A 12,409-nucleotide genomic window follows, 5' to 3' on the forward strand; every position below is an offset into this window, starting at 1 on the left:
ATGTTTTTCTAGGCTGATACATTATAATTTGCTCTCTATAGATGACTGGGTTGATAAAAACTGTTTAAGTGGGGAGTGTCATATTTTAATTCAGGCAACAATTCCCCCATCTGGAGACCCTGGGTTTAATCTCTAAGATAAGGACAATAGGTCCATAAACCCAAACCAGAAGCCTTGGGAACTAGTGAGAAATTATATTTCCTCATGACATCCACTTTATGGGGGTACCCACAATTGTTAAGCATATGCATATATGTTCCTTAGGACATATATGAAGATCCTTTTTCCTACAGCTATTCTAAGCGAGCTAATTTTAAGATATTTTTTTCCAGAAAAAAGAGCCACTTTTTTCTGGAAAAAAACACCACTTACCAGGATTCCTTGTTTTTTCTGAAGGGTGATTCGTACACCATACACATCTATGTAGACTTCTTTCAGGTATGTGGCCCCTCTTAGTCCTCTGTCTTCATTCTTGCCAAGTATGGTTATAGGAATGACTTTGGTGGCAGTGTTGACAACCTCAACCAAAGTGTAGGTGCAGGTTCCCACAAAAGTGTACTTCATTCCATCAAAAGTGAAATAATGGGGATCTCCTACCACTTGACATATTGCTTGACCTGAAGGCAAAAAAAATAATCTAAGAATTTTGTACTGGATTTCACCATGGACACAGGTGACCAAAGCAGTTTGCGTTAGTATAGCAACCTCATCCTGATCCTTATTATATGGGCAAACTTTCAGAGAGGCATCTCAGGTTCATGCCAATGACATTTATTTGTAAATAAGAAGTTTCCAGAAATCATCTCTTAAATTTAATTTGCAAATTGTATACAAAAGGACAACTTGGCAGCAAATGAACTTCTGTATATGCTTCTATATGCTGTTGTAGCTATGTTTTATAGTTTAGTTGAGAGTAATACAAAGCTTTTCTACTTATCTATATAAAAATGCATAATTAACTGTATAAATACAGATGTAAACATAAAGTAAATAAAATTGCATCTATATACATCAATACATAATGCACTTGTCATTACACAGGCCCACAGAATACAATTCTCACAGAAATGCAACCAAATTTAAAGCTTGCAGCACTGGTGATGTGGGACTTGAATTTTCATTATCAGGACAAATAGAATCCAAGTAACCTTGCAAACTTTTGGGCAGCATCAGTTTTTGCTGATATCCACTACAACAGGAGGGCATCTGTGCTTGCATGACAGAACATCATGCATTTTCATCTCTTAACACTGGCAGAAGTCAGTTGGAACTTTTTACCATCCCATATGAAAAGATATTTATAATAAAGCTAGAAGAAGAAGAGGATCTACTGATGGAATTGACATTGGGGTGGTTTTCAGGCAGGACTCACCATTGGAATGACAGCCCAGCACACCATCCTGAATACTGCACTCCTCTTGGACCCCACACTCCCAGGATATGCACTCAATGGTGTTATTTGCCCTGCAGGTGCAGCGCTCATTGCAGGGGTAACGGGGGAACCAGCTTTCATTCAGCTACATGGGAAAAAAAAGGTGTAGAAGTATATATTGTAAGATAAGTAGGAAGATAAAACCATAGGTGACAATCAAACTATTAGTATTTAAATGTTCATGATATATAATAATTTGGGCAATTGTAGCCATGCAGTTTATGGACCAAGAAAGCTGGCAAAGTAAGCCTATTTTGAAATTATTAATGGTGTAAATATGAATTGGGTAGTATTATTAACATGGTTTTTCCCTCACAGTGGCAAAGAATGAGACCCCCTGTTTTTGGATTTTTCCTTTTTTTTCTTTAAATATCTGATGTAACTTGCCTGGTGATACTGGTTTTTTTCATCAACACAACCACAGTTGCTTTCTGTCACACATTTGTCTCCACTCAAAACATAGCCTTCCTTACAGAAGCAACCTTCCACTGGCAAAGAACTGCAGGAATCAACTGCTGACATGTTCAAACAGGTGGAGGGACACCTAGTACCACAGCCCTTGTAGATGCTGCCTCCAGGACAGGACATTGCTAAATAAAGAGAAAAGAAATGATCACTCAAAAGGGCAAAATCATAATAAAGTTCTTCCTGATGCTTTCACTGTTTGCTTCTGAAATATGCAAAATGGCTGTTAGAAAGTTTGACAGGAGAGTGCTAAGTAAAAACCTTTTTCTGCTGATTTAAAGGCATAAAGTGACCCAGTTATGGGAATAGAAGAATATTTTCCCATACCAGCTGGTATGTCCCCATTACTGTAGTTACTATTTGAGCATCTGCTATATATTCCAAAATAGAACTAAAAATCACACTCTGTGTTTCACTGATACTCCTTGAGAACAATATACTTTCACACCCCTCCTGCTTATGGTAGAATTGGGCTTCTATTGCTTAAAACATGGTCCCCAGGGATAACGTTACATTTTACAGAAATCCTGTAGTATTTGCCCATTTCTGTTGTCTAAAAAAACACAGAAAAACAGGGGTTTGACTGGATTCTGTTGTAAATCACTACATATGATTCTCATTTATTTCTGTCCTTACAACAGGATCTCTGAGTCCTGTCAGACAATTAATTACAGCTGACATCTCCAGTCATCTAGCCAGACTTCCTTCCCTTGGTCAGGACTTTAACTGCATTTTTATTTGCATCACTGATGAAGAGAGCACTTGAGAGTCAATATTTCTAGTGTTACTGAGTTTTCTCTATTACTACAATGAAGTCATAGATATTTAGGTCCTGGCCTATAGCCTCAGACTATGGAGTCTGGATGTCCACAGCTTTAATTTAATTTGGAGGGTTAAACACTCATTTCTTGTTCTATCTTCTTTTTATATAAAAATTCTCTGTGCTCTGTCTTCTTAGGGCTGACTTACTGGGTGCTTTATCACAGAAATTCTTTTTTCCAAACTGACCAGCTCCTAGAACCTATCAATTTTTTTATGGTTTAGTTTAAATGCAGAGCTAATTGTTGAATTGTTGATCACACCAAAAAAAAGAAAAAAAAAAGAAAAAAAAAAGAAAAAAAAAAGAAAAAAAAAAGAAAAAAAAAGAAAAAAAAAGAAAAAAAAAAGAAAAAAGAGGCAGATCTGCAGAAGGTAATCCGGTGGTAACTGGTATAATAAAAATTAGTGTAAGGCAAAAAAGCATAAAGAACAATTATGGTTTATTTAAGTATGGTTTAAAAGACCTTTAGAGGATTTTTTTTTTCCTCCAGGTGTGTGGTTTATGGACTTAAATGCCCTTTAGAAAATGTTGCCCAGAAAAGTTGGATTTATTGGAAGTTGGAAGTTCCCTTTCTGGAATTATTCAAGGCCAGGTTGGATGGTGCTTTGAGAAAGCTGTTTTAATGGAGGGCATCCCTGCCCCTGGCAGGAGGGTTGGAACTATATGATGTTTAACGTCCTTCCCAACCCAAACCATTCTATGATTCTATGACTGTATGTCTGAAAAGCAGAAACCTGTCCAGTGTTGCTTAGAATCAGCACCAGTGGAACCCCTGGAAAGCTTTATTCTAAGAAATATGAGTTCATTATATTAAATTTGCCATAAAGTCATTGTGAAGAGAATTAATTGAGACCTGACACTTCTTAATTTCTTTGCTTTAGAGAGAAATAAAGCACTTCCTAGAAACAGCTGCTTTTCAAGATCTCTTTTTTTTTTTAAAGGTCTCTTTTCTTTTTAACCAAAGGCCATTGATAAGTATGTTTTATGGAGGACTACCAGCTCCACTTACATTGACGATGGTAGATTTTCACTGAAGGAAAGGAACTTATTTCCTCAATGCAGAACTCACATAAGACACAGTTGAATGTAATCAGATTTTTCCAAGAAACTAATAGTAAATTATAAATATTATAAAACTTAAAGGATTTAATATGCATGTATCCTAAAGTTCTCTAAATTAGTGGCTTGTACAAATCCTGGAATGGTTCTGAATCTGAAGCAGGCTCAAGACATTATAAGAGAGAGACTATATTCAGAACATTACGTAAAATGAAATAACATGCATGGAGAAGGGAGAGGACAATGAAGTTAAAATTCAGAATATATTTTTATATCAAAACACTCACGGCAAAGAGTAGCATTCCTCCACTCTATGCATATCCCAGCATTGACACACGACTCAGCATAGGCCTGCAGTCCGTAGCATAAGGATGTTGCCTGTCCCCCAGTGAAACACATGTCATAAACACAGTTTTCAAAGAAATTCTGTGGAGGCACCTTGCTGTGACAGTCCTTGAAGATTCCTGTATAAATCAAGAAAGACATATTAAAGGATAGAAACAACCCACTGGAATGTTAAGACTGACCACCGTGTATTTTCTGTCACAGCAAACACATTGTGGGTGTTCCAGGCTGTGTTAAGTTAATCTAGTACTTGAAATAGATACACAATGCATATTGTAAGATTGGGCTCTCTGGATCAGGTTTTCTTCCTTTTGCAAGGTTGATACAGCATAACTTAAATAAATTAGCATTAGTGCCTAGGGAAACCACTAATTCTATCCAACTGCAGGGAACACATACAGAATTTCAGATAAAGTGTCTGTAATACACACACTGACTGTCCGTCTGAGCTGCTTCTCTAGCAAGCAGAGTACAAGCCACTATAACACAAAGAGCAGCTATGGTTCTCAGATAAAATTCATGGACACATTGGCATTGTCTGAACAGATGGTACATTCTAGCCAGGCACCTATGGGTTTTACATTGGCCATTCACACCAGAGGCTTTATATGCTTCCAATATAAGCTCAGAAAAAGAGACTATAGAGAAGGGACAAAACAAGCTAGACCATGCTCCAGCACATGGCTGACAGAGATCTACCAACACACTACCTGTTGGATCTGTGATCATGCCACATGCTGTGTTTTTCTTTGCTTCACTCTCCAACACAGGATCACATTGCTCTTCTTTCCCACCACTGGAGCATCTGGGGGAAGCAAGCAAACCAAACATGTGTTTCACATTTCTTACTATCATATTATCAGTGGAAAATTAATAAATCACTACCCTGCACAAAAGAGTGCATTTTATTTCTGTCACAAGACTTTATCCAGCTTCTTTGAAAAGCTGATGTCAGCCCTCTCACTGAATGGGCTCCTTTTTTGATCTCTTCTGGGTGATTCAAAGGCTTATTCTTAGCTGGAAAAAAAAAGAGCTATGGGATCCAAACAGTTACGGTTTCCAGTCAGGGAACTAGACTGATGTACCATCCCCCCTCCTACTCAACAAACAGCTCCTACTTTGGAAAATGAGACTTAAAGGAGACAAGCCATCTTATCATTCACTGGTTTATGTAAAAGTCCAGCTCCCTACTTCTAATGGGCAGCTGCAAGATGTAGAATGGTACTGGGGAAAAAGCCAGCAAGTAGATGGATATTTGATTGTAAGAGTTTGCACAGCAAATGCCACATGATGGAATGATTTTACATACATGGTGTTATTCTCAGGCACCAGCCAGCTTTCTCCAAGATCAGTGGAATCACTTGCAATGTCACCATTGGACTTGATATTATCATCATTTGGATCACCATTATAATTACCTGTGGGGGTAAAAAGAGATTTATGGGACACATGAGGTTCAAACCTGTAGAAAAAACCTAGGTTTCAGGTTGCAAAATAAATTAAAATGAGAGAATTTTAATTCTAGGGAGAATGTGCATGTAACATCAATCTGTACTGGGCAAAATAAGAGGATAATTGTGTTTTGATTACTGACAAGAGCTGCTGCTCAGACATTTGAGGCAGGAAGTCTGTAAGTTGCTATATAATTAGATTACATCCAAGAAAAAATTAATCTAAAAAACCCTACTCATTTTCTTGCATCCTACATGTAGAACATTGGACTAAAAATTAAGCAGTGCTATTTGCACCATTATATTCTTAGGCAGATTTCCTGCATTGAAAGTGTGAAAAACCCATGAAGAGAATTGAACTAGAAAACTCCAGATGATCCAAACCAAATAATCAGAAACTCACAACACAAAGTACTCTTGTAATTTCTACATGCTAAGAAAAAAATTTTAAGTAATCAACCACGACCACTTACCACAGAGGCCACAGAGCAGACCACTGAAATTAGAGGGCACAGAGACTTCTGCAAAGTGATTTCCATCATATCTCACCCACAGTCCAAAGTCAGTTTCCAAAAGAACATATCCACCACTGCTTTGAATACTGATCTTCTTTTCAATAAATACAGGCAAGGTCATTCTGTGACCATTCACCTGTACAGCAAATTGTGAAAGTGAGTGTATGGCTCTTGGGACTCCTACAACTACCAGCAGCTAATACAGATTGCTGAAAGATAGGATCTTGTGCATAGGGGAACTGGAACTGATTAAAGAAATTCTGAGCAAGTTTGTTGGAGATCTCATTACAAGAGGTATATATAATTAATAAAAAGATAAAGTTTTATCAGAAACTCTACAGAGATAATAATTATCGGCATGTCAGTTAAAAATTATATATGTCTTTTAAATAGTATTTTCTTACATTCACTTTCTTGTTTTTCAGCAGAGAAATCTGATTGCCATAGACTTGCACATGCACTGACTTCACATAAGAGACTTTGGTGTTGGCTCCTCTGTGCTCATTTGTTGTAGACACATCAAAGTATGGAAGACTCTCTGAGGCAGTGCACACTTTGGAGAGGGTGTAAGTGCAATTCCCCATGAAATTATGGACTTTGTGGTCAAAAGTGTTGTAATGCGGGTCCCCAGAGGCGCTGCAGGAAGCACGACCTGTGAAGAAGGAAAAAAAGCTCCTCAGTCTTCACCAGACTTTTGCAGCTGCTAGGTTCCCAGATTGTTTGTTTAATGTTGTATTTGTTGCTCACATGTAACAGTGATGACATCACTCCATAGACTCCAAAGGCCAACCCAGCCTTCGGTCTTTGGACCCACAAAGAATCTATGCTGGCATATCTGAAATCTATGTTAGAGGTTGATGAAGAAAGTTGGGTAAAAGGCATGATTAAGACATTGTTATATAAAGGGGAACAGAGTTTTTAGTGCCATATCTGAAAGGCTTTTTCTGATTAAATAGGAAGAATTAAATCAGAAACAATACAGGGCGGATTAGAAAGAACAGACTGCTGCACTATCAGCTGCTTGTTGGCTGCTTCCACGTTGAAGTAGGGCAGGGAGCTGTTGCTGTCACACAGCTTGGAGAGGGTGTAGGTGCAGGTGCCCATGAAATTGTGTAACTGCTTGTCAAATGTGTGGTAGTGAGGGTCTCCTTCCACCACACAGGTGCCTGACAGTGGAAAGACCAGAGGAAACTTTCAGTTGAGCACCTCCTACAGCCTCTTCTCCCCAGTTCACTTTGCTCCAACAGTATCTAGTGCATGACTGGTCTATTGCCTTTCTGGACAAGCTGAGGTATTCTAGATCTGTATCAGGATAGTATTAATTTTCCAGACATACTGTTTAAAGCTACTGAAACATCCTATTGCTGGAAGCACAGCTGTCCCACACATACCCTTAGAAGGGGAAGAGGATTCAGTGTATGTCTAATTATTGAGGGAGACTGAAATACATCAAATAAGAGCCCTTAAATGCAAATGCACCGTGTTCCCAGTATGGGCTTTGGAGAGGACTCAGAAGTCCAGGAATAATAGCAGTACCTGAGGTCGTTCCAGGTGTTGTTGTTGGTCTTGGTGTTGACGGTGTTGTAACGTTAGGCAGCAGAGTAGGGGGTGTAGTAGGAAGTGGGCCTATGGAGAGACACAGGAAGAAGTGGCAAGTGTCAACATGGGCCTCTGTTGTAAGCAGCTAATCCAGCCTTCCTCTAAAAGCAGACACACGGACCCGAGAGACACAGGGCAGGGAGGGCCCTGTTGTATCTCTGCAAAAATGCTACCACCAGCAGCAAAGCTGGGAGCTAGGAGGAGGCACACCCTCCTTTGGTACAGAGCCTCCATCCCGTGTCATGGGCCGTGGAGGAAGCAAAATGCAAAGTTTCAACAAGCAGAATCAGAAGGGGGTGGGAGGTGGCAGTACTCAAGGTGGGTGTGGGTCTGGTTGGTGAGGTGGTGAGTACAGGCTGCATTGTGGTGCCTGGCACAGCTCTCATGGGTGTTGGTGTCAAAGGACGTAGCACGAGGGAGAGTTAGAAGAGATGTGCACCAGCAGGGGAGTTTTGTTGCAGGCACCTCGTCCACTCATCACAAACAGCCAAAAAGCTTGACCAGAAAGGCTCAGGACGCCCAGGACAGAGACAGAATAGTGACTCCACATCAAAAACTCTTCCACCAGCATAGATAGAACGAAGGAAGAGACAGACATGCCCCATGGTGATGGACATGGAGGAAACAAAATAAACACTTTTAAGGAGCAGAAGGAGACAGGGATGAAACATGGCAGTACCTGAGCTTGGCGTGGGTGTGGTTGGTGAGGTGGTGAGTACAGGCTGTGTTGTGGTACCTGGCAAGGGGACTGTGGGTGTTGGTGTCGATGGACCTAGCACAAGAGAGAGTTAGAGAGATGTGTACCAACAAGGGAGTTTTGTTGCAGACAGCTGGTTCCCTCACCCTTCTGAAGTACCTAACACCATGACCAGGCATAGCCAGGACAGGGATTGAAGAGTGTCATCTCAGGCAGAGCTGTCCCACTCCATGGCTCTGCCACCAGTTTAGCTGGGTCACACCAGCAGATAAGGCTTTTCTGTACCTGTGGCCAGAGTCTTGTCCGTGCGCCTTGTAACATGTGAAATAAAAGAGTGACTGCAGGCACTGCCAGTGCCCCAACCTCCCAGAGGAGAGTAGACTTGGGCACAAGGTGCATCAGTGCCCAAAGACAACCTGTGCTCCTGCCTCTAGCACAGCTGTGCCTCTAGCAGAGCCTGCCGCCTTGGTCAGTGACATGTCTCAAGCTGCCGTTCCCAAAGCCAAGCCTTGTACCTGGACAGGCTCCCTGTACAACGGAGAGGTCATCCAATGCTATGTTGCTCCGCACATCTTCACCCCATTCTCCCTCCAGCAGGATCTAAGGGAAGGAATGGTTCCCAGCATTAGCTCCAGCTGCTTATGGGAAGAGCCATTAGATGCCATGGTTCCTCTGAGGTGACGCTGAGAGCCTGTGGCCTTACCAGCATGTTTCCTGTGGTGTGCACTGTGACCTCTCCCAAGTGCCACCTGTCTCCATGGTTCCCAACTTCTTCCCAGACCATCACTTGCTCCTCACCCTTCTGCACGTACACCCGCAGGGTCATGGTTTGAGCAGTTCCGTACATGTGGTACCAGAAGCGGAAGCAGAGGGTTCCTTCCCAGCTGCACACCGGACTGAGCAGGTGAGCCACAAAACCGGCGAGAGTATCAGCCCTCCCTTGCAGGAAGATGTAGTAGCCATCTGAAACAAAGCACGAGCCACACTGTCACAGATGCATCTGAGGTACCCAAAGCAGCCTGGGACAGCCCAAGCACAGCCCTGGGAGCACCCCAACTGCAGTTTCAGGCAGGCAGAAGGAGGGGAGAGCAAACACAGTTCCTTCACAAGCTACAACCCTCCCCAGAACGATATGAATGTGCTCTCAGGGCCACGGCAGATGTATGCTTTGGACTGGGACATGGCAACACGCCCACAGTATTGTCACAGTCCTCACATGGCTCTGCAGATTTGGAGAACCCTCATCTTTGCCTTCTGGAAAAGCCAGGATCCCGTAACAGAGTCAGAGACTCATTTGTCTTCCCAAGAGACCAACAGGTCATCAAGCTGTGCTTTGCATTCTCCCCTGCATGGCAGGTCCTTGCTTGCTTGGGGGCAGCACAAGCCGATTGCCAGGGCTGGAAATCCTCCCAGAGGAATCCACTGACCCTCGGGGACTCTGGACAAAGTGCTCTGGAGGAAGGCCAGCAAAGACGTGATCTGTGTTTGGTGTTAGAAGTTTGTTGCCATCTTTGTGGGGACGCCCCTCAGCCCATGTCCTTGTTGCTGTTCCTACCTCCTGTTGTGTGGTCAGAGGATGGGCCAGTATTTGGCGTGGGCGTGGGGCCTTTGTTCCTTATCCAGTCAATGCTGCTGTAATCTGCCTGGACCCACCCACAGAAGTCCTCTTCAAATGTGCAGGCAAAATTGCAGTCTGTTGGTGGAGCTGAACATGGGGCAGAAAGAGAAGCAGAGGTTTTAGAGTGAGGGTGGGGCCACCTTTTCCCCATGAGCACCAGTAATCAGGTACATCCATGCACATCCAGGGCATGCCTGTGCACAGGCAAGGGTGGCCAGGCAAGGGGGAAGAGGTTAGCACAGCCCCTAAAAACCTCAGATGTGAGACAGCAGTACCTGTGCTTGTTCCAGGTGACGGTGATGTTGTTGTATGTGGAGGTGGCGTTGTAGTGCCTGGAAAGGGAGGCAAGGTTGTAGGAGCAGGTGAATGAAACAGAGTGAAACACAAGTGGAAGAGCTATGTTTGATAACGGAGATTTGCTCCCAAACGGGGATGTTGCACACTTCCCATAACACCCCCCACAGCAGTGCAAACAAAGTGCAGGACAGGGTTTCCACCTGTCCAGAAGAGTCTCCTCACGCATGTGCTGGCCCACCAGAGTGGCTAGTTATGTGATATATGGGGAAATCTCTGCCCCAAGACCTGCCCCCAGAACTGCCCCATTCCTCGTCCCCGAGATTCAAGGAAATCAGAGATTGGTCAACAGAAAGCTTACCACAGACAGTGCCAGCACTCCAGTCTCCCAGAGCAATGCCTGCCTCAGCACAGGCTGCAGCATAGGCCCCCAGGTCATTGCAGAGCTGCTCCGTGCTGCCACCCGTGGCACACTGGTCATAGACACAGCTCTCAAAGTATGTCTTGGGTGGCAGAACTGCATGGCATGGCTGGAATGGGCCACCGAGGTGTGTGAGGATTGAACACTGCTGCTTAGCTGCCTCCTCTTCAGCAGGCGAGCAGGATGCGGGTGGGCTGATGGCTGGGTCACACCTACAAAGCAGACAAACAGCCCTGAGTTCCCTGCAGCTTGCTGACAGCAGCCGCTGCATTTCCTGACCTCCACCTCAGCCAGAACCTCAGCTTCTGCAGTCCAGATCCCGCACTAAGAGTGGCACCCATGGCTGTCACTGGAAAGGGTGGAACTCGTGGCCCACAGGCACCATTGCCCTTCCTGCTTTCAGGGAGGGCAATGGTGGACAGAAACAACCCGCTGAGGCAGTTGCCATCCAAGCAGCTTAGGAAAACAATTCTGACAAGGCTCAGCCCACTCTCCAAAGGGTCAGGAAGCTGCCTCTTCTCCCTTGCCCCACGCTTGCCATCACCAGCCCTCCCTCCTGATGTCCCTCAGAGCTCCCCTCTCCCACACTCCCTTCTGTGGTTCATGTGCATGGTGGAACAAGGACTCACAGCCACTCATCGTCCGGCACCATCCAGCTGGTTCCAAAGTCGTTGAAGTCGGGTACAACCACCCCATCAGGTCGCATGAAGTCATCCTGCTGGCTGCCAGTGTACGTCCCGCACAGCCCACAGAGTTTGCCCTTGTACTTCTCAGACACCTTCACTAGGAGCTCGTGGTCCCCATTGAACTGCAGCTGCAGGCCCAGCTTGGTAGAAACCCGCACGTAGGAGCCGCTCAGGGAAATGGTGACGCCGGGGGCAGGAGAAGCAGGCAGGGAGACCACGGCACCGTTGATCTGGGGAAGGGGAACACAGGGAGACAGAAGCATTAAGAGGTGCCCTCCACTGAGAGGTCACTGTTCCTCACCGGGGTAGTGCCAGTGAGCCAGAAGCACTGCTGGCATGAGAAACCCTGCCCAGGCCTACAAGGGCAGCAGCAACGGGACCAATGGCACACTGAAAGCTCAGGAGGGCAAGCAAGAATCTGTCTCTGCATGAGCCACCATATGTGGCCCCACTCAGAGCTCTCCCCTGCTGTTCTGTGAGCACCAAGCAGGCTCAGGGAACCGCAAGCTCTCCCTGGGGACAGTGGGATATTTTAAGAGTGTCCCGTGTGTCTGTTGTTCCCAGGTACCAAAGTGAGAGGCTTACGTAGACTGCCTTGTGCTCGCGCAGTGCAATGTGGAGGCCTTTGAGGGACAGTGCCACAGAGTTCAGAGCTGTCCAGCTCTGGCTGCCACGGTGTTTGTTGCGGGTGGTGACGGTGAAGCCAACAGAGGAGTTGTCACAGCCCGTCACCACTGTGTAGTTGCAGGAGCCCTGGAAGTGGTGGAGCTTCCCATCAAAGGTGCTGTAATGTGGGTCACCGTAGATGTGGCAGACGGCAGTGCTGGCTGGGTAACAGCCCCTTTGGCCATCCTGGATCTTGCAGACCTCGTCCTCGCCACAGGACAGGGCAGAGCAAACCATCTGGCCTTTGCCTTCACACCGGCACCGGCGAGTGCAGTTCTCATTCACGAAGGATTCCCCTTGCTGCGGGCAGGGAAACACCAAACCTCAGTGTGTGAGGCAGG

General features: G+C 44.8%; 1 protein-coding gene across 1 annotated transcript in view; it reads right to left on the bottom strand.

Moving 5' to 3' along the window:
• The window catches only part of LOC136560848 (IgGFc-binding protein-like), a 93,770-nt gene that overhangs the window by 7,591 nt on the left and 73,770 nt on the right, over positions 1-12,409 (bottom strand). The window contains exons 34-50 of the mRNA XM_066556925.1: positions 11,988-12,368; positions 11,346-11,632; positions 10,277-10,333; positions 10,173-10,195; positions 9,939-10,088; positions 9,087-9,346; positions 8,899-8,983; positions 7,624-7,713; positions 7,068-7,253; positions 6,492-6,739; positions 6,046-6,223; positions 5,431-5,539; positions 4,832-4,926; positions 4,064-4,240; positions 1,820-2,022; positions 1,373-1,517; positions 373-617 (exon numbers count right to left, since the gene is read on the bottom strand). Of these exons, the coding sequence (XP_066413022.1) occupies positions 373-617; positions 1,373-1,517; positions 1,820-2,022; positions 4,064-4,240; positions 4,832-4,926; positions 5,431-5,539; positions 6,046-6,223; positions 6,492-6,739; positions 7,068-7,253; positions 7,624-7,713; positions 8,899-8,983; positions 9,087-9,346; positions 9,939-10,088; positions 10,173-10,195; positions 10,277-10,333; positions 11,346-11,632; positions 11,988-12,368 (2,919 nt within the window). The remainder of the gene's footprint in view (positions 1-372; positions 618-1,372; positions 1,518-1,819; positions 2,023-4,063; positions 4,241-4,831; positions 4,927-5,430; positions 5,540-6,045; positions 6,224-6,491; positions 6,740-7,067; positions 7,254-7,623; positions 7,714-8,898; positions 8,984-9,086; positions 9,347-9,938; positions 10,089-10,172; positions 10,196-10,276; positions 10,334-11,345; positions 11,633-11,987; positions 12,369-12,409) is intronic.

The sequence above is a fragment of the Molothrus aeneus genome, chromosome 10 (genome assembly GCF_037042795.1).
Source record: "Molothrus aeneus isolate 106 chromosome 10, BPBGC_Maene_1.0, whole genome shotgun sequence".
Classification (NCBI taxonomy): Eukaryota; Metazoa; Chordata; class Aves; order Passeriformes; family Icteridae; genus Molothrus; species Molothrus aeneus.